The 22855-nt window shown below is 40.7% G+C and overlaps 1 protein-coding gene across 2 annotated transcripts in view; it reads left to right on the forward strand.

The window, feature by feature from the left end:
• The window catches only part of FRY (FRY microtubule binding protein), a 268121-nt gene that overhangs the window by 235196 nt on the left and 10070 nt on the right, over positions 1-22855 (forward strand). The window contains exons 55-59 of one of the 2 annotated variants that reach the window (XM_063650744.1): positions 1341-1530; positions 8674-8823; positions 10287-10385; positions 12292-12375; positions 21726-21743. In XM_063650744.1, coding sequence (XP_063506814.1) covers positions 1341-1530; positions 8674-8823; positions 10287-10385; positions 12292-12375; positions 21726-21743 — 541 coding nt within the window. The remainder of the gene's footprint in view (positions 1-1340; positions 1531-8673; positions 8824-10286; positions 10386-12291; positions 12376-21725; positions 21744-22855) is intronic. The other variant, XM_054446794.2, reaches the window with a different exon arrangement.

Genomic DNA, 22855 nt, shown 5'->3' on the forward strand with positions numbered 1-22855 from the left:
ATTCGTAATGCCAGAAAGCAACGTAAAAAGCAAAGGAAGAGCCTGGAAACATGGTCCAGACCTTGTAAGCTTTGAAGATAAGCAAGACTTGGCAAGCCTTGGAAATAAGCTCTTTCCATTTGGAGTTAAAACACTGGAACAAGAGGCTCTTTATATAGTAAATACCTACTCTTTAAGTGGGTGTCTTTTGGCCTGGTGGCTGATATTTCTGAGACTAGTGAGATATAGAAACAGAAAAAAAAAATGTGAAGAGAAATAGATAAACACCAGAGGTTAGACTAATCCAGCATCTAGAATAAATCACAAATAATAATGCTACAGATCTACTTCAGGAAAAGAAAGTCAAGTTCCTAAAATTACTCTTCTGAAAGTTGAAAATAAGAACTAAGTAAAAGTTTCTGATATGCTAGACAAAGGCCTTCTGTTACAGTGAGCAATGTCTGTCCATCAAAGGAAAAGGTTAAGGTAACACCTAGAGAAGAATTTGACCTTTCATTTTTTATTCATTATCTCTTCTTTCTTCCTGCCTCTCTGTCTCTCTTTCCCTGCGTATCTCTGGTTTCCTTGTCTCCCTCCACCTTTGTCTTCCAGGCATTTGTGCATATGCATTTATTAATACTCTCCCTCCAGAAAGGAAAAATTAGAAGATTCAAAATTTATATAATTTTTCATAATGAAAAATGAAGAATGAAACTGCCAAAGCATAGGACTGTGGTTTACTTTGGGGCATAGCCTCTGTGAAAGTGAGAGGCATTGCTGAAGGCTAAAAGAGGTACCAAGTCTATAGAAAGGGAATCAGAAATGGAGGAATCACAGAAATTCTAGAGGCGCAAATTCTCTTTCCTCGAATCGTGAAAGAATCTGTGACCTCTTGCGAGGCGCGGTGGCTCACACCTGTAATCCTACCACTTTGGGAGGCCAAGCTGGGTGGATCACTTGAGGCCAGGAATTCAAGACCAGCCTGGCCAACATGGTGAAATACTGTCTCTACTAAAAATGCAAATATTTGCTGGGCATGGTAGCACATGCCTGTAGTCCCAGCTACTCCGGTGACTGAGGCACGAGAATTGCTTGAACCCACGAGGCAGAGGTTGCAGTGAGCCGAGATCACGTCACTGCACTCCAGCCTGGGCGACAGAGTGAGACTCAAAACAAACAAACAAACCAAAAACAATCACAGTGACTGTCGAATGAAAGCCAAATCCCCAAAGCAACTTCAAAAGGAACAGTGGGTAGAATAGCTACCTCATTTTGCTGACTCTCAGCGTGAGAATTTATAAAACCCGGTATAGGATGAGAAGGACATCACTTCTTGACTTAGTCGTTTTCATTTTTTCCAGCTTTGGAGAAGGTGACAGGGGAGTCTCTCCCCCTCCCTCGCCCTTCTTCTCAGCCATCCTTGCCGCCTTTCAGCCCGCAGCCTGTGACGATGCCGAGGAGGCCTGGCGCAGCCACATCAACCAGCTTATGTGCGACTCAGACGGCTCCTGTGCTGTGTATACATTTCATGTGTTCTCCTCCTTGTTTAAGGTATGTGTGCTCACTGAAGGTGCAGAGGACTTAGTTTCTAAGGGGAGCTGGGTAACTTTGAATTTAAGGAGAGGTTCTTCTGTTCTGGGGTTATACTACTGTATTTTCTCCTCCAGACACCCCTAAATTTCCTCTGACTTTAAAATTTCTTCTATTTACCCTTAATCTAGTCATCCTTCTCAACATGGTATTGATGATTTAGGCTGACATGAAGTACCTTTCATTCCTGCCTTTCTTGGTGTTACTGACATCACCAGTCCTCAGCAGCCATGACATCAGGACCATTAAGGGAATCTTCTGCCAGGCCTATCCTCCATCCCACCCCCCTTTACCTCTCTTTTGTTTTTATTATTTTTATCTTTCCTTTCCTTGTCTTTTCTCATTTCCCACTCTATGAATTCCTTAGCATGCCACCCATAGCTGTGAACACTTGCTTACTCCCTTGAGTTGCTTTTGAACAGATGAAAAGTCATTCTTGCTGTTGTAGCAGGTTGCTGTGCACTGCAGATTTCGTTTTATGAAATGGGAAAATGCCGCCTACTTGGTAGCCCTTAAGAATCAGGCCAGTCTAACTACTGCCTCTCCCGTGTGAACCACAGCCCCACTGTCCATAGTGTCTTTGTGTAAACTGTAATGAATGTCCCTGCCTCCAGAGGAGTGCAGTACCACACTTGGCCAGCAGAGTGCAGGTGGGATTCCAACCCCACTTCCAATCCCTCAGCCAGACACCCTAGCATCTTGTACACAGCTCTCTGTGGCAGTCTCGTGTGGACATGCTTAAATCTCACTTGTTACCTCATAACATACTTACAATGACTGCTTCCCATTAACTCCTCTGTGCATCTTTCTGTAAACTTTTATGCTCCAAATTTCCTCAAATAATTGGCAGGGGCAGGAGGTGGCAAAAGAGAGAAACATGCCTTACTGTGAAGAAACATCAGAGCTCTTTGAAGGCCATTGCAGTTAACTAGACCTATGCCTGAGCTTGAAGCAGATATTGACTGTGAAAATGGCAGTGCTGGGAATAATGATGCCTGGAAGCTACGAAGATGAGGTTGTAGGGGAAGATTTGTTGATGTGGAAATATGGTTACCATATTATAGTTAAAAAGAAAGCTAGTTTAAAAAGTGTATATATATATATATATATATATATATCTAGATTAGTATTCCTTTTTTTAAAATGCCTAGAAAGTAATGAAAATTATACACCAGAATATCATTGTATCTTTTCAGGGTAATGATATTTGGGGTGTTTTTTATTTCCTTCTTTTTACTTTTTTTCTATTTCCTATTTTTTTAGGGGGTGGGGAGACAGAATCTTGTTCTGTCGCCCATGCTGGAGTGCAATAGCATGATCTCAGCTCACTCTGCCTCCCAGGTTCAAGCGGTTCTCCTGCCTCAGCCTCCCGAGTAGCTGGGATTACAGGCATGAGCCACCGTGCCTGGCCAATTTCCTGTTTTTCTACAATAAAAAATGCTTTTCTTTCAGCATTTTCTTAAGCATATTTTTAATAACTCATTAGACAGAACTCCCACGGATAATGCAAAGGAAAAAAATGGAAAGGAACTATCTAGTTCCAAGTTTGAATAGACCTGAATTTTGGATGAATGACCAGACAGAACAGTTAGAATCTAGTTAAACTTGTGTAGCTGTTGAGTTCTGTTGAGTAGATCATGGAAGAGGGACAATAATTTCGTTGGACTGAGGGAAGGAGCCCTCTAATCACCTTCAGGAAGAGCCATGGCTGAAGTGAAAGGCAGGAAAATAGGGAATGATATATCAAAAGTGCAAAACTAAAATTACATCCCTCTTAAATGGGTTGTTAAGAAGTCTTGGGGAGTAGGAGACTCCATAGGTAAATCTGCCTAAAAATATCATTTCAGCATTTCAGTAGCCAGTGTCACTTGACCTCGGTTCAGCTCTGAGGTCAATGGCACTGCAGCAGGTTGCTGTACATTGCGATTTCTTTTTATGGTATGGGAAGGTGCCTCCTACTTAGTAACCCTTAAGAATCAGGCCAATCAGCCAGGCACAGTGGCTCACGCCTGTAATCCCAACACTTTGGGAGGCCGAGGTGGGAGGACCACCTGAGGTCAGGAATTCAAGACCAGCCTGGCCAACATGGTGAAAACCCATCTCTACTAAAAATACAAAATTAGCCAGGCGTGGTGGCACATGCCTGTAATCCCAGCTACTCGGGAGGCTGAGGCTGGAGAATCACTTGAACCTGGGAGGCAGAGGTTGCAGTGAGCCGAGATCGCGCCACTGCATTCCAGCCTGGGCAACAAAGTGAGAGACTCCATCTCCATTAAAAAAAAAAAAAAAGATAACTTATTAATCGGTTATTCTAGTGAGCAGAAGGTTAGGCAAAACTGAAATAATCTACATTAAATAATTTCAAATTCAGGATGACATATGTTTAGTTAACATAAAAATGAACTCTGCTTTTGAGCCTGGAGGCCCTTCTTATAATCCATTTTTGGAGAATTATGTACCAGTAGTGCAGATAGCTACTTGGACTAGCTCACTTGGAGTCTTACTTGTAGTGCTCTTTCAACTTCTTCAATTTACTCTAAGTGAAAACCTAGTAGAAACTTGAATTGGGCAAATTAATGTCATGTCTGAGATTAACTTGGGGCTGGAGGAGATGTTAGGCTTAAGACAGAAAACAATTGGCTGCTAAAAGATAAGAATTCTAGAAATACTTTAAACATTAAGCCAGATTGAAATTTTAAAGCAAACTACCAGAAAGCTACTATTTGAGGTAAATTTAATGTTAAGGATTGAGAGGCAAAGCAACTTATTAGTTATATTTTTCTAAAAGCTTTTTTTTTTTTTTTTTTGAGATGGAGTTTCACTCTTGTTGCCCAGGCTAGAGTGCAATGGCACGATCTCAGCTCACTGCAACTTCCACGTCCCAGGTTCAAGCGATTCTCCTGCCTCAGCCTCCCGAGTAGCTGGGATTATAGGCATGCACCACGATGCCCAGCTAATTTTGTATTTTTAGTAAAGACAAGGTTTCACCATGTTGATCAGGCTGGTCTCAAACTCCTGACCTCAGGTGATCCACCTGCCTTGGCTTCCCAAAGTGCTGGGATTACAGGCATGCGCCACCGCGCCTGGCCTCTAAAAGCTATTTTTAAAGAATGATTAATAATATATATTTAAGTTTGGCTGTTATGGTCATTTTTAATAGAGTTATTGGATTATTCATGCTTAATTTGACAGTCCTGCACAATACTTTCTGCATAGAACGGTCATCTCCCGTTGTCCCTGGGCTACACTCCCAGTTACATTCAAAGCCCTGATTGAGTGTCACTTCAGTTAGTAAAGCCTTCCGTTACATCTTTCTCCCTTCCCCTGGCATCTCAGGATTTTGTACTTGCATCCGTTACACTTGTGACTCTATATGATAATAACTTGTTTTGGTGTCTGTCTTCCATGAAGAGGGCAGGTAAACAGTGCCTTGCTCACCTTGATTTCTGACAGTTTGTAACATACACTAGGTGCTCAGTAAATGTAGGAAGAATAAATGGAAACCTTAAAACACACAGCTTCTAACTTCATGTCAGTAGACCAGCGGGTTCATTACAAAGACTGACAGGTCAGTCATGGCCCACAGCTGCGGCCACCATTCAGCCTGACTTCCTTTCCCACCTACCCAGATATGCACGTAGCATGAGAAAGGAAGAAGGGAGGCCCTGTCTCCACCCTCTACCTGCCTGGCACCTGGCAACCCACCAGTTGAGATGCTGGTGAGGCATAAAGAGAAAAGAGTTGTATGGGATGGTGATTTCCAGGTGGAAAAAGAGTACAGTGAAGTCAGACTAGCCTTTGAACCTACCTACGTTCAAATCCCAGTTCTGGCCACTTACTAGCCTGCTAGGCCTGCAGACAGTCCTTAACTTCTCCAAGCCTCAGTGTCCTCCATCATACAATGGAAGTGAAAACAGTGTCTAAGAGTTTTAGCTTTCAAAGACTACTTATAAGAGCTCACATGGAGAAACAGCTCAAGCGGTGCATCTAGCAAGCCGTCAGCACAGGCTGGCTGCTCCCATTTGGCTGCTCTTCCCTATGGTCATTGGCATGTTCTTTGTGGCCCTGGCCCCGCCACAGAGTCTGGATCCTCTGGTGAGAGTCCAGAAGTGACTGACTGCCCACCACAGAGAGTTCTGCAGCCCTGCCTGCACACCATGAGCCACCTCCACTGGGGACTCTCTAGCCACTTCTAAGAGAATACTCAGATTGCAGGAGAGACCTAAAGAGAACAAAGTGGCTATAGGAGTGAAAGGCCTCAGATATCCCATCCAATGCCCTCGCAGAAGATGAGCCCTTCCCCTGAGAGGGGCTGATGTGCCATTTGTTGTCTGGTAACAGTTAACTCTCTAGGATCTTTTGCCACTCCAGCAGCAAGGCAGTGGGTTCAGGTTTCACAGCATCCACTGTCCAGACAGCGAAGCGGTTGTGGAGAGAGGGAGAAGAAAGTACTAAAAATTAAAACGCAAATGAGCCGGAAGGTGGGGCCAGGCGTGGGCCCTGGGGGGACTCATTTGGATTTGAATTTCTTTTTCATCAGTGTATTAAATCAATCACCCTATGGAGCTTCTCTGCAATAATAATAATAATATAATAATTTTTTAAAATGCATACCTCCTATTTTGCTTTTTAATATTACATTTATACTTAAGAACTTTCTCAACCCTGATCAGATGCGATATGAAAGTAATACTTGAAGCGAAATAGGCATTACTAAAATATGCTGGAAATGAAATACATTTCAGACCTGCTTTCTGCCTGTTATGAATCATTTGTCATTTCCTCACAATGTCTGTTTACTGTTTTCCAACATTTCCCTGTAAGTGTGAATACAATGTTTCCGTGTTTGGTTGGATTTTGGAAGAGGTAGGAGGGAGGTAATTGTGAAAATAATTTGGTTTTAAAAACAAAGAAATGGTTTCTGTCGGTACAGTATGGACATTTTTCCAAGTGTCTCAGTCATTGTATTTTCTTCTTGTTGCTCGTATGTGAGAATATCATCATCATGTGTCACATAATGTCACCAAATTATATAATGTTTTCACAAGAAAACAAAACTGAATTTATATCCCCTAAATGTCACTGGGTATGGTGGCACACGCCTGTGATAGCAGCTACTTGAGAGGCTGAGGTGGGCGGGTTGCTTGAGCCCAGGAGTTTAAGGCTACAGTGAGCCATGTTTGTGCCACTGTGCTCCAGCCTGAGCTACAGAGCAAGACCCCCGTCTCAAAAACAAAACAAAACAAAAAACATTGTGCGCTAGAAGTTCAGGGGGGTAAAAGTGTTTTTTTGTTTGTTTGTTTGGGTTTTTGTTGGTTTTTTTTTTGAGACGGAGTCTTTCTCTGTTGCTCAGCCTGGAGTGCAGTGGTGCGGTCTCAGCTCACTGCAACCTCCACCTCCAGGGTTCAAGCAATTCTCCTGCCTCAGCCTCCCAAGTAGCTGGGATTACAGGCGCACACCACCATGCCCAGCTAATTTTTTTGTTTTTTTTTTTTTTTAGTAGAGATTGGGTTTCACCATGTTGGCCAGGCAGGTTTTGAACTCCTGACTTTGTGATCCTCCTGCCTCGGCCTCCCAAAAAAGTGTTATTATTTTGGCACTGACACAGGCACAGTGAATCAGATTCTTCTTAATTATGTTTTTTGTTTGTTTTTCCCCTCAGGTAGTATAGGAGGAGCAGTAACCTTAGGAAGCAATCTAGATTATGGAAAGATTGTAAACTTTGGAGTCAGACCCATCCTTACTCATTCACTTACTAGTTGCATGACCTTAAGCAAGTCATTTAACCGTTCTTAACCTCAGGTTGTTCATCCGATGATGAGGATTAATGAGTGATGTATATTAAGCTCTAAGACAGAATTAGGCTCAGTTGAGACACCTGACCAGACGTCCCCTCAGAGGAAGAGAGGTCCCATTCAGCATTTACTACTTTACTCTTCAGAGGCTCAAATGCACAGTTTCCATGCCCTGTCTCAAGGAGCTCTGATCTTGGAAAGCAGAAAAGAGTTACGCCTCTTGATCTTTTTCATCTTGTCCACATTGAAGCCATCCCTTTTCACCAGTCTGACAAACACGCAAGGAAGACTCAGACTCTGACTGGCACTAACCACAGCAAAAACGAAAACAGTGTTGATCAAAAAGATTATACAGGCTGAGCATCCCAAATCCAAAAATCCAAAATGCTCTAAAATCTGAAACTTTTTGAGTGCCAGTGTGACACTCAAAGGAAGTGCTCACTGGAACAACTCAAGTGGTTATGTATCTGCAAATATTTCATGTCTGAAAAAATCCAAAACCCGAAACCCTTCTGGGCCCAAGCATTTCAGATAACGGATACTCAACCTGCACAAGCATCCACGCATTGGGAAATGGCATTTCAGGAAGAAATGTCCACACTGAATGATTACTTAGTTGATTTAACATAAACATTCATTCTGCTCCCCTCCCCCATTACCCTAAGGACCCATTCTCATGCGATATTTCTATAAAGATTTACAAGTAGGGTTTTTTTCCATTAATAATCGTGTATTATATTCTTGAAAATTGCTGAGAGTAGATTTTAAGTATTCTTACCACCAAAAAAAATATGAGGCAATGCATGTTAATTAGCCCAATTTAGCCATTTCACAGCATACACATATTTTAAAACAACATGTTGTACACAGTAAACATATACAATTTTTATTAAGTAAAAAAATCAGGGCCAGACGCTGTGGCTCATGCCTGTAATCCCAGCACTTTGGGAGACCGAGGTGGGCGGATCACGAGGTCAGATCAAGACCATCCTGGCTAACACAGTGAAACCCCATCTCTACTAAAAATACAAAAAATTAGCCAGGCGTGGTGGCGGGCACCTGTAGTCCCAGCTACTTGGGAGGCTGAGGCAGGAGAATGGCGTGAACCTGGAAGGCGGAGCTTGCAGTGAGCCGAGATCGCTCCACTGCACTCCAGCCTGGGCGACAGAGAGACACTCTGTCTCAAAAAAAAAAAATCAGTTAATGTAATTGGAATATAAAAAAAGAAGCTACCCCTCCCCCAAAATATTTTTTTATCATATATAAGTTTAACTTGACCTTTACAAATGGTCACTATTTTGCCTTGCAGAATATTCAGAAAAGGTTCTGCTTCCTAACCTGTGATGCAGCCAGTTACCTTGGAGATAACCTCCGGGGAATCGGATCCAAATTTGTCAGCTCTTCCCAGATGCTCACCTCCTGCTCTGAATGTCCTACACTTTTTGTGGATGCCGAGACTGTGAGTATCCCAGTCCTGCTCTGACAGTGAAGAGCCTACACAACCTACAGTGCAGAACTTCAGGGTAGCATGTTTGTGCTGTGGTTTGTTTTAAAGATACCTTCTGGCCGGGCGCAGTGGCTCAAGCCTGTAATCCCAGCACTTTGGGAGGCCGAGGTGGGCGGATCACAAGGTCAGGAGATCGAGACCATCCTGACTAACACAGTGAAACCCCGTCTCTACTAAAAATACCAAAAAAAAAAAATTAGCCAGACGTAATGGCAGGTGCCTGTAATCCGAGCTACTCGGGAGGCTGAGGCAGGAGAATGGCATGAACCCGAGGGGCGGAGCTTGCAGTGAGCCGAGACCGCGCCACTGCACTCCAGCCTGGGCGACAGGGCGAGACTCCGTCTCAAAAACATAAAAAAATAAAGATACCTTCAGTGTTGTGAGCAGCACTGTATTGTGATATGACTCTCAAAGGTCTGCAGTATAAATACTGCATATGGCCAGTCCAGGCCAAGGCAGGGCTATTTCACAGAATAAGGAGAAAAATCCACCTCTGCTCTGTCTGCATCCTTGGCACTGCTCTCTGATGACTCTGACTTTGACAGCTGTGCATATATGGTCAGATAACCTCCTGGAGCTGACCTAGCCGGTGCCCATGATGCCAGGTTGCCCAGTCAGATGGGTCTTCAGAGGCAACATGTCAATCAGTTCCCCACCCCCAAGTCTCTAACAGAGAGTTATTGCCCTCTGGATTTGCCCAGCTCAAACTGCAAATGATGAGTTTAAGGGATAATCAAAACAGTCTCTGGCTGACGGTAATTCATGGCTTTACGCGTGGAACTCTAACCGTGCGAGACTGACGAGCTCCTGGAGGGTGGGAGTTGTGTGATACCTTTTTTTTTAGCCCCCATGATATGACAGAATCATCACATGCTCAGTAATTACTGAGGTTTAGAACCAGTGAGGATGTGCTTTGATTTTAAAAGTCTCTGAAGAGTCAAGTCCTTCCAAGAACCTGTTTGGTGGCTGTCTTGTAGCAAAGAATATAATATGAAAAGTCATTCTGTCTTAAATGACTTAAGGTATAGACTAAATACAAAATCAGTTTGAAAGTCTTTTTGGAGGTTTGTCTTCACACTGCTTGGAGTGTTATTGGGTGATGACAGTAGAAGTCATGTATAAAATGGAAAACATATCTTAGTGTGGGCCTTTATGGAATACTTGGTATGTCTTATCTGCCTATACGAATATGGGAAAGAATGGATATTTTCATAGGAGGCGTGCATCGTCAAGCTAGGATTCAATTGCAATTGCAGCTGATAGTTGAGCAAAATTCCAAATTTCACAACTTATTAAAATGGATGGCACTTGTACCCCTTTAACAGCACTTCTGAATATACTTCTGTTTTCTGTGTAGCCATGCCTTTGTGTTGGTATCTCTCTAGTTTTAATACCAATTATTTTCCTGTCTTTAGCTCCTTTCATGTGGACTTCTGGACAAGCTCAAGTTCAGTGTGTTAGAACTGCAAGAATATTTGGATACCTACAACAACAGGAAAGAGGCCACACTCTCTGTAAGCTTTTGTGTTTCTATGCATATGCAGTCAGTTAAAACCAAATGAACCCAACCACTCTGAGTTCTTGGGCGGGGTTGTGATTAACCTAAGACATGCAGACTTCATCTTTTCCTTTGTTAAGGATTACAATTCCAATTTAATGGTGGTAGAACTGTATACAATATTAATTATATTACAAATGGTATCTACAAAAGAGAAATTTTTCAGCATTCACTTTTAGCCCTACCAAGAAATTGGAAAAAAAAAATGAGTATGTACTTGATACGTTACTTACCAAAGTTACAACTTTTCTCAGATATTTGAAATTGGTGATTATTTCCTTCCAGTGTTAGCCTCACCCAAAACTAGTTGTGGCAGATCTCCTCTCTGTTCTCTTAGCCACTCTTGGAGGCTGCGTCTGCCAGTCCCCAGGGCTTCTCTTGGCCTCAGCTCTTGCTCTTTACTTTTTTCTTTCTTCATAGATCTAAATCACAAAATGTTAGAGACAGAAGTGATCTAGAAACCTTCCAAGCAAGCCACCTGTTTTCTGACAGATGCACAGGTGGAGGCCCAGAGAAGTCAGTGGTTCAATAATAAGAATAATTGTATGTAGTATGTATTAAGCCCTTCCTATAGTATGCCAGGTACTATAGAAAAAGCAAGGGTTTTGAAGTCAGATTGACTTCAGTTTAAATCACAGCTCAGTTATTTAACGGTTAGTGACCTTGAATAAGTGACTTGCCATCTCTCATCTCAGATGCATCATCTGTAAGCCCTTGGTAATAATAACTAATTTGCAGGATTGTTGTGAAGATATAACAATTATAATAGTCATGGCAGCTATCATTTCCTGAGTCCTTTTTATGTGTCCAACAATCTGCTAAGAGTTAAATCTCTTAAATTATATCGTTTAATGCTCACAACTACCCTGAGAGTTGCTATTGTTACCCTCATTAGCTAGCTAGGAACTGGAAGAGTGGGATTGAAACCCAGAGCTGTGGGATTCAAAGGCCCATGCTCTTAACCACATCATGATATTGCCTTGAAAACAGAAATAATATCTGTAAACTGACCAGCACAATGCCACATAGAAAGAAAATGTTCATTGTAAAGTTACTGGTTTGGGGTTTGTTTATTGCTATTGCTGTTATTGATGTTATCTTGACCTGCCCAAGGGCAAGAGTTCTAACTTTCCACTGTAACAAACAATTATCTTTGTCTTCTGTTTCTGTGGCCTTTTACCTGCCACTCTTTTCAGCTTCTCAGTCATCACCCAGTAAAAGTAATCTTTTTATTCTGGTTGGTGAACTAATCTAGCCTTTAATGTCAAGTGTGAACTTCAGTTCCTCAGTGCTCATTGTTTTCTGCTGAAAGGTTCCCTTTCACACCTGTGTTAGTTACTATCCCAGATGCTTAAGACTGGCAGGATCTCTCAGTAGCTGAGCTATTACCATAACAGCCTTTCTTATAGTGAAGGAGATCTGCCCCATAGCAGATGCAGCCACCGCAGCATGACAGAAGTAGGTGTGTCCAAGTCAGGTCATGTTGACCAGAATCACCCAGCCTGTGAGGAAGTATTGGTCCTGTCTTCTAACCCCAATTGTATGGAAGATTTCTAGCCATATATATTCATTTATACATAAATTAGAAACAGTGTGGTGAAAGCATTCCCTAGGGCAACACAGTATAATATTGAAATTGTATTTTTAGATGACCATTACTGAACCCATATAAACAGATACTTTTAATTTCCAACAGTTCATCTTTAATCCCCAAATATGACCCTTTTCAAAAAGTCATTACAGCACAATTTCATTTTACTATTATTAGAACTTTAATGAATTTTTTCCTAATGGAATTGATACTAAAAATGTTCTCAGAACATTGCTGAATTTACCTATGTCTGTCCCTCTCTTTGTGACAGTGGCTTGCAAATTGTAAGGCAACATTTGCAGGAGGATCAAGAGATGGAGTAATTACCTGTCAACCAGGGGACTCCGAAGAAAAGGTAATAAAAGCCTGTTAGAATGGGTCTCTTGTGTGCTCTAACATTGTATATTAGTTTTGGTCTACCCAAGAAGCCTGGAACTTGAGAAAAGAAGAGGCAGAATGAGTCACCCCAAACATTTACATGAAACCAACCGAGTAAGACAGAATGCCATTCCAGCATGACTGTGTGTTGATGGGATTTGTGGGGAGGTTTCTTCGTTTTGGAAAAGTAGAGGTATAAAATAACCTTTTTTGCTGGATACTGTCTAACTATACTAATAATTTCCTAATAAATTTATTCTTAATTCAGATTATAAGGCCAAATTTCATTAATTCTTCACTGAACCACTTAGTTTCTTTAATGAAGGAAGTTTCTCTCAACCTTTCAGCAGTCACTCTAAAACAGATTTTCTCATTTAGAACTGCTACACACCTCAGACCAGTGTGCCGTACTATAAAGGAAATTAAAGGACAGAGTAAGAATGGATGAAAATCATTCATTCTGCAGTTACATATTGAGTGCCTCCTGTATGGCCCCATGGAGGACACAATCATGAGCAACAGACAAGGCCTCTGCCCTTGTGGAGCTTCTGATCTTGTCAGCGAGACAGACATTAATGAAACAGTCATGCAGCTATTAACTGCAACAACGACCATCAAGGACAGGAAAGAACAGAAAGCTGAGAGATCACAGAGCAAGGCTGCCTGATCCGATGGGGAGGGCGGCTCTGGGAAGGGTTCTCCATGGAAGTAGCATCTTGGCAGAGATCTAGAATATGAGATGAAGAGGAGTGGGCCTGTAGTCTGCATAAAGGCCTGGAGGCAGGGGAACCAGGCCTTTCCAAGAACCAAGGAGAGCCCATGTGGCTGAGAGCACCGAAAGCCCCGTGGAGAAAAGGTTGAGAAGAGTCTGGAGAAGTTGGCAGAAGAAGCCCATGCAGGGCTTTGGTGTTTAACAGCAATAATAAGCAACTGAAAAGGATTAACAGTGGGGATGACTAGATCAAGGCTCTCCCACTCCGTCTACTGTGGAAACAGCTCAAAGCGGCAAGAGTGGTTCAGGGAACTTAGGAGGCTGCTGCCCCATCTAGGGAGAGAAGGTGTTACCTCGGAATTATGTCATTACTACTGGAAAAGTGTTTTACATGGCACACCCTCTGGAGGATCTGAAAACATCTTCCTGTGTTAGAAACAGTACTTTATTATGTAAAAAGAATCCAGTAAAGTCTGGTTTCTGGTCAGAGGTTTGGAGTGAACATTTTCAACCAAACACCAGTGGTTCCATTCCAATTTGGTATTTGTTATTGAGCAAGTTTGCAGTCCTGAGAGTAACACTGTCCATGCCAGCATTGATTGAGTCCCTTGGTGAGCCCCTTGATAAGTTTTAGTGAAGAGATCAGACATTGAAAAGCAAACTATAAAGCTGAGAAATATCTAAAGAGGGCATTGAAGTAGAGGTTGCATTTCCGCATTGCTGCCCTTGTTGAAGACGCACGTTTATATCTCACTTTCACAGATATATGGTTTACAGAGCACTTTCACACCCTTAAGTCATTTGCTCTGTCTGGATGGGAAGCAGGGCGGTAGCATTTGCCCATTCTATAGCTGAAGACACCACAGCTTGACTTATCCAAGGCTCCATGGTTGAGAAGTGAGAGGCAGAGATGCAGCTTTGACACAAAGTCTGTCAACATAGGCAAATAATAACTAGTTTGCATATATTTTTAAAATAAGTGTTTAATGACTTACATAATGTCTCCCATAAGCAAACAGAATTGAATATACAGTTCAAAAATCACAATAAACTCCAGCATTTCCCTCAATCCCTATATATGCATCTGTGATGTCCTGTCTCAGATGATTTGTGACTTAGATTTTCACTGAATAACCTGTGCCATTAGCATATCCCAGAAGTAATATATTTAAAAAAAAATAAAGTATTACCTAGGTTTCAGATTTTATGGCCACCCAGTAGTACTCATGGCTTGTCTTTCCAGCCCAGCCCTCCCTTCACTATAATCTGCTGTTAAGACAAATGCAGTCCAGAGAACAGTTACCAGGTTAGAATTTACATTGAGCACAAATCGAATCCAGCTCATAGTATAGTTTGTATAGTAGTATGTAAAAAACAACTTGTTATCTGAAAACTTGTCCTCAATCATCAAATTCTGTTATATTCTCTGTAACAGAACCTCAGACAGGAAAGCACATTAATACATTGCAGATTTTTATGAACAAGGGTTGAAACCAAATCTATCATTTATTTCTTTGTTTCTTTATAGCTTCCGGGTTAACCTTAAGGATAACCAGAAATTCCAGTTAACTTATCCGATTTCCCAAACATTCCAACTTTAAAATATGTATTTCTGTTGTGCTTGTGGTTTATTTCTATTAAGTTGTTTTACTTGGTATTAGTTGCTCCCTCCTTTTTTCCTGGTTCTTCTTTACCTTCCTCAAACAAATATTTATCTGATTTTTGCTTATTGTTTTTACTCATTTCCTATTCATGCACCTCTTTCTTTGCTTCTATTTTGTAGTACTTATTCCTCTCCCTCTCTTTTCTTGTGTTTTTACTAAACCCAAGGACTCAAAATGTAGAGTTCACCTATTTATTCATTTGTTTAGATGTGACAACTCTGTTAGCATTACTATAAAGGCTTGAGAGTACAAAAGTAGAAAGAAGAAACTAATGTTTTCAAATACTGTACACATGTAATCTCATTTGATCCTTTACAACAGTCCTTTGAAATAAGGGTTTTTCCATTCTGCAGCTAAGAAAACTGAAGCTGAGAGGCAAAGTCTAAAGGCCATATTCTTTCCATTTGTCCACACTTTCTCTAGCTTAATTTTGGAGGCAAAACATACACATGGGAAAACACTCGAGAATAATTTCCAGCATATGTCTAAATGTCTAATATGGCTTTAGGAATCTGCATGAATAAGGAGGGAAGATGCATAAAACACCCAAGAGGGATGAGAGTGGGATTTACTAGGAAAGGAATGATGGAAGGGCAAATTCTGAGTCTGGTGTTTCCAATGTTTTTGCAAAAACCAACCAAGCTTTGGCCCCATTGTCAGTATTAGTTCAGTGTTTCAGAATATTTCCAAATGGCTCATGGACACACTGGTGACCAGAGAACTCAAGCAGTGACCAGATGTCCTGAGGAAGATGCTTGCAGGCCTACATGTGTAACAATTCTGGAGTCTGTGGTTGATCTAGAAGGCAAATTATATGCCACCTAACAAAAGAGGTTGGCAATCCTAGTAAGTCAGGCAAGGCGGGGAGATTTGTTTAAGTCATCTGGATACTTGGTTACAGTTATTCTCTGTTTTAATTGGTTAGTAGATCCTGGAAGTAGTCTGGCCACTGTGCATGCAGCTCAAACCTCACACTTTCTAATTCCACCAGCCTTGAGGCATGGCTAGGCACCATGCAGAGTACACAAATCAGGCAGCCTCGGCTCCCATCATAGGTAACACTCAACAAGGCTGGAAATGGGCTGTGAGAGAAAACTGAGTCCTTACACACAAAAGGTAGGCCTTGAGGAGGAATGATGGTGTCATTCCACTTAAATATTAAGATCTTACGTCTAGAGATGTGGAGATATAATTTTGCTGACTAGAGCTACCATTTGGCCTCCAACCCAAAACAAAACCCAACAAATGTCTGGCCTCAGAGCTTACCTCTGCTTAGCTTACCTCTGCTTAGCTTACCTCTAAGTGATTCTCTCCAACGCTCCTGTGTAATCAGGTTCTCTGTCTTCTGGAATGATTTGATGTTGCCAGTTACTCTGAGCACTCCCTTGCCTGGGGACAGGTAGAATGGGGATAAGTGAACTTATAACTTGCAGAATCTATGTCTGGATATAAATAGCAATATGAATATACCAATAATTATTACTCATATCTGTTCTATTTCAAAGAAGTGTGCACTTCATGAAAGGATTAGTGCTTACCCGACTAAACCTAGCAAAGTAAATTCTTGAATAAAGATATCAGTCTGTCAGAGATGGTGACAGTGTACAGACAGGCATATGAAAGCTTCTCAACCCCCAAGCCCTACCCAGTCTGGTCCGGTCTTTGCCAGTAGAAAATTCCTAATCATTCTTAACAGGTGATTTAAGTGAGGATTGCTATAGAATTGTTTGTGAAAGACAATATATCTCTTTGTTGGGTGCTGAATATTTATTTTTCCAGTTTTTCTTCTATTCTTAACATAAAGTTGTAGACCTAAGAATAAAGAAGAAAGTTTATGCACTGGTGGCTTGTGAACTATAACCAATTCACAGACATGTTGTGTTAAGCTTGCACAATATTAACTGACCCTGCATTTAAAAATTTAAAACTTTCACACATGCGGCCGAGCGCGGTGGCTCACGCCTGTAATCCCAGCACTTTGGGAGCGTGAGGCGGGTGGATCACGAGATCAGGAGTTTGAGACCTTCCTGGACAACATGGTGAAATACCATCTCTACTAAAAATACAAAAATGAGCCGGGCTCAGTGGTGGGTGCCTGTAATCCCAGCTACTCAGAAGGCTGAGGCAGGAGAATCTCTTGAACCTGGGAGGCGGAGGTTGCAGTGAACTGAGATCGCACCATTGCACTCCAGCCTGGGTGACAGAGCAAGACTCCATCTCAAAAAAAAACAAAACAACAACAACAACAAAAACTTTCACACATACACACACACTCAAAGCAGAATTCCTGGTGTCTCTGAATAAGAAGATCTAGCAACACTGGGCCTGCCTTCCTCAGTGACAATAATGATCTAGCACTAAGTATAGACTGCCCTATATGGACTCTCCACCATCCCTGCTGCCCAGTGAGTTCCTAACACTGAAGGCAAGAGCCAGGCACCAGTCATCATGATGTTTGGCCTATTGCTTTTCTTATAACAAAAATATTTCTCTGTACCTAAGTCCTCAAAATGAAGAATAAAGCTAGATAGAAGGGGCTTGAGTTTCCAAAAAGAAAACAGGAAAGAGTATTATTCTTTGCATATGCGAGAAGCATCTCTGCATATGCAAGCACCTGTCTGCTGAACTCACTTTCTGAGGGATATGTTGGAGGAACATTCTCAGTGCATGTTCAAAACAAACCATGTTTCTAAGCAATTTATTTCCAATATTTGGGAAGTGTATTTCGGGGAAGGCTCTTTTTTAAAGACAGCCATTATTAGTCAACGATTTGGGGTTCTTGGTGACAGTAATACCAGTTCTCTGTGCAGCATACACTAAATAGGACATAAATCAAGGCATGTGATTTGCTTGTGTCATAAGATCACTTTCACTCATTTGCGGACACTGCTTTAGTAGTGTTTTCTCAGCCTGCACACATCAAAAGGAGAAAAATCTCTTCATGACTTAAAATCAGCATTTCCAACTAACAATTTTGGTTTCCACCAGCCTCTCCATCTCTTGTGGAATTCATTCTGGAGTGGCCACTAGTCAAGGTTTAAGTGAACACAAATGGAGGTCAGGGAATAAAGTCTGCAGACCTCTCGACTCTGGGTTCTGCAGGCAGTGGCTTTAGTCTCCTTATAGCTAACTAACATAATTTATCATCCAATTCTGCAGAGGTGGCCCCAGAAAAGCTGGAGACGTTTCCACATCATGTATTGTTGATTTTAGTTAATGCATTCATAATTCAACAGATATTTCTGAGCACTACTTGAACATTTGACTCTTTGAACTCAAGGACAACAATTTACATTTTAGCCCTACTACATTTCATCTTCTTATGTTCAAATCATCATTCTGTTAGGGTCTTTTTGGACACTAACCTTCTTAGTTATGTATTTTCTATCTACGTAATCTATGAATGAGAAGCCTACAACCTCTGTTCTTATACAAATTGAACAAGTTAAGTGTTGAACAAGACAAGACTTTTCTCCAATTAAGTTATAATCTATTAAACATCATCCTTCAGATATAGTCAATCAGTCTTTCCTCTGTAAGCCATATTCTTTCTCATATTGGCGAAAGAAATGTCTATTGAAGACAGCTTACAGATGTCTTGAAAAAAGTGAATATCTCAGGATGTGTAATCTGTATCATAGGTGTATTTATCTTTCAAAGCTTTGAGGGATATTTATGACCAAGGTCCAAAAAACTACTTCACAAAGATAATGCCATAGCCATCAATGTGCCAGGCCCAAGCATTATTAGCAACAAGTGGGTACATACTATTCCCAACTTTTAGGAGATTTCATCATTAGGCTAGGTTATTTAAATTTTATCTCATTAATTTAAACCCAGGACTTTCAGAGATTAAATGTGATGAAAATAATAGCTACTATAGTACACTTGGTTCATCTTCTATCATATCAAAAGTTTCTTAGATTTTTACTGACTGGTTACGTCATAAGCATAGAATCCACCTGAGAACAGAAGACAGAACCCAGATATGGCTATGCTACTGTTGATCAGCAGGAATTCAATTATTCTGGGCTTTTAAAAGCTATGCATTCCTCAATTGTTTATGATAAATTCTTAACATCTTGGCTTCTTGATCTTTTTCTTCCTCATTTTGAGAAAACATACCTCTAAATCCAATTTTATAAATCAAGCCATATCAGGAGAGCAGGAAGGGGGCTTGAAGAAAATCCTTGTGACTAACAAAACAAGGACATTCCCACAACATGTTCAAAAGAACCTAAAGCCGCCAAAACACAGATAAGTTTATAAAGACTTCTCAAGGGCTTATTTTTAGAATGTGGATACAGAAAAACATTAGAACGGGACGGTGGGACAAGGGGAATTTAAATAATTTCCATAAAATGGCCCCCCAGAAAGGCTTTTTTCACTCTTTTTGGAACTCTAAATGCAAACTAGGTCCCAGCCTGTGGCCTACAAAAAGATTCTGAGATAATAAATATCAAGGAAGCCTGAACTAGCCTACCTAAAAGGGAACGTTTAGGAAGAATCCTGAGAACTGGCATTCATCACAGTTGGCCATCTCCCAAGAAAAACACTGTTTTGTGCCCTGAGAGCTGAGTGGGAGGAATTCATTGACAATGAAATTCCTTAGACCAAGCTGGAGTCGAAAAGTTTCCTCTGCCTTTATTGAACAGAAAAGATTTTACTTGAACTGATTTGATGACCTCCTTGGATTATAACCTTGTTTTGGAAAGCAATAAAAAGCCGTTTTCTTCACACAAGACCTTGTAATTTACTCAGCACTTGCTTCATTTCACACTTCTGAAAAGTAAATCCCATAGTAGCAAATGTTTACTTCCTAAACTGCATACTAAACGTTTCAGTCATATTTGATGTTGTCCAAAAAGTCTTCGCACTGGAAATTCTGCGGCTATATAGACTTAAGACTCTCCCTGTGTGACTATCTTATATGACATTATATTTCAGAACAGAAAGTTTGGTTTTAGAAACCTTTAGATGTAAAGTTTTCTTGAGAATAGTAAATACCTGAAGCTGTGTAGTCTCCACATCAGAGGCTTACAGGTGTTTGTCTTCCAAACTTTGAAAGAAATTTATGGCCAGGGTCCCAAAAACTACTTAATAAACATAATATAATATGCATCAATGTGCCAACCCCACATGATAAGCAAGTGATAAGTAAGGGAATAATAGACCCTTGGAGGATAGGGTAGGGCTTGTTGGTGGCAGTCCTTTAATTACATTTGTCGACACTAATTAATAAGTTGATAGTTTCATTTGTTCTTATTTACTGTACCTTATTTTCAAGTACAATACATTAAACCGATGATAACTCAGACACTTTTTGAAAGAGCTTTAAAATAAGGGGGGTTTATTGGATTAGAAACTGTTAGGTCCTTAAATATTTTGAAAATTCAGAACCAGATATGTTGATGCATAATTAGGAATGGTCAATTTGATTTAAAAAAGAAAAATACATTCTGTCAAGTTTTACTTATCTCTTTCTACATACCCAAACTTTCCATAAACCAATTCTATGATATGGTGACATCAAAAAATGGCAGCTGCTGGCCGTGCGCGGTGGCTCACGCCTGTAATCCCAGCACTTTGGGAGTCCGAGGCGGGCGGATCACAAGGTCAGGAGATCGAGACCATCCGGGCTAACAAGGTGAAACCCTGTCTCTACTAAAAATACAAAAACATTAGCTGGGCGTGGTAGTGGGTACCTGTAGTCCCAGCTACATTGGGAGGCTGAGGCATGAGAATGGTGTGAACCCGGGAGGTGGAGCTTGCAGTGAGCCAAGATCGCGCCACTGCACTCCAGCCTGGGGAGACAGAGCAAGACTCCGTCTCAAAAAAAAAAAAAAAAAAAAAAAAAAAAAAAAAAAAAAAGGTAGCTGCTGTTCAACATGGCCCAGTTACAAATTTACATTATTTTAGACTAACTATTAGTTGTAGATTACTTTTAGAAACTGTCTATTGAGTCCAGGCATGGTGGCTCATGCCTGTAATCCCAGAACTTTGGGAGGCCAAGGCGGGCAGATCACGAGGTCAGAAGTTCGAGACCAGCCTGACCAACATGGTGAAACCCCATCTCTACTAAAAAAAAAAAAATCAAAAACTAGCTGGGCATGATGGCACGTGCTTGTAATCCCAGCTACTCAGGAGGCTGAGGCAGGAGAATCGCTTGAACCCGGGAGGCAGAGGTTGCAATGAGCCAAAATCGTGCCATTGTACTCCAGTCTGGGCGACAGAGCGAGACTCCATCTCAAAAAAAAAAAACAAAAAAAAAGAAATTGTCTATTGGAGAAAAAATTGTTATAAAAAGTAAAATGCAAGAAAATTACCTGTCATATCTCACACTTGCTTGAGGGTATGCAATGTTTAGTCCTTTGAAATTAAAAATTATAGCAGTCCTATAAAATATTCTCAGTGTGCAAGGCAATCCAACTAAAGAAAATACCATGTAGATTGTTCATTATATTCAATGTTAATTGGAAGGTCATAGTTTAGTAGATATGAAACTGAACATATTAAAGACTCTGCCTTAATACAAAGCAATAGTCTAATTTGTTTGGGGCTATAATTCTTCAAATAACTAAGCTGGCTTCCTCTCAGTTTTACTGTGTTCACATATTATGCACACTTATATGCTAAAATCTTCAAGCAATAAAAGTTTTGATTTTTGGTCTCTAAAACTGACAAAATCTAAACTGATTAATCAGAGAACCTAAAAACTTAAACATTATGTTTTTTCAGTGATATGTTTCCCATTAGAGCTTGTTTTTAACTGGAACGCTATGCATGTTGAATGGGTACGACATTTGCAACATTTATCAAGTTTGGGTGAGCAATGCTAATACTGCTGGCGGTTCTGCTCTTGGAAAAGGGCCGTGCTTTCTGTTGCATGCAGACACTGACCCTGTACTTTCTTTCCTTTCCTTTGTTTCCTGTGCCATGCTTGCTGTGTAGCAAATGGAATCTCTTGCAGTAAGTTAACTTTCTTTCATACTCTTTGTCCATTTAGGCATGGACCCATAACAAACCCTATTTTTACTGTTACTGTTACATCTCTTAGCATGTTTTCCCTTTCTCATTTTAATTTATTTTATTTGGTAGATTAAGACATGGCAGTTTATTAGTAGCATTCTGGGCTGCTTTCGCCCCAAAGTAGAAACCTACATTGCTATGAATTATCATATTATCAGTGGAATATTTTGTGTAATAATTACCATGATTTGGCACTTAGGAAAGGCAGAGTTTTCATAGCTAGGTTTCACCCAAATTGTGAAGGTAATATTGTTTTTAAACAATACTTTTTTATTTATTTGCAAGTTTCTGGCAGTTATCTTTTATACCAGAGTTTTAAAGGTTTCCCTAAAGAGAAGTTTAAAAACCACAAAATACAATGTTTTACTAAAACAACCAAACATCCAGTTTGAGTTAATTAGTCAGTGTAGCTGCTTCTTTAATCTTAGGCTGGTTGCCAGTATTGAGAGATCAAAGAATCTAGGCAGAATTGGTTTTCCCCTAAAGAGCAGGGAAGGGCTGGGAAGAGAAAGGAAACCATTCAGCATAGTCTTAGCGTGAATTTTAGCAACTTTTAAGATTTAGGATCAAAAGTCTGTTAATAATACCAATAGAATATTCTTCCTAAAACCTAAATTCTTGTGATTTCTTTCCTTAAACAGATTGGAGGAAACAGTTTTAAGTCACCTTAGAAGCTCTCGATTCTGAGCTGCATTCTTTGTAGTCCTTGGTAAAAGAAAGGCCCTATTTATCCTACCCCATTTGAAAACTGAACAGTGAAGCATTTAGTTTAAACCACATATTTAATCCACTTTCACTGGTGACTGCTGGCCATGAAATTCTATTGAGCAAAGGCTGTTCCTTTCCTTTCACAGAATCCCATCCACTCACTACCTGGGAGCAAACTCATTCTTGGAATAAAATAGGCAAAGTGTAGTGGGTACAGCTCAAAGACTAGTCTTGTCACTGGCATTGGAATTGTTATTTTTCCCTCATACTATACATAAGCTGTGTAATGAACAAATTATAGGGTACAGAGACATAAATGTGCCCCGAAACATTTTAAATTCCAG

Source organism: Pongo pygmaeus, chromosome 14 (genome assembly GCF_028885625.2).
Source record: "Pongo pygmaeus isolate AG05252 chromosome 14, NHGRI_mPonPyg2-v2.0_pri, whole genome shotgun sequence".
NCBI classification, from domain to species: domain Eukaryota; kingdom Metazoa; phylum Chordata; class Mammalia; order Primates; family Hominidae; genus Pongo; species Pongo pygmaeus.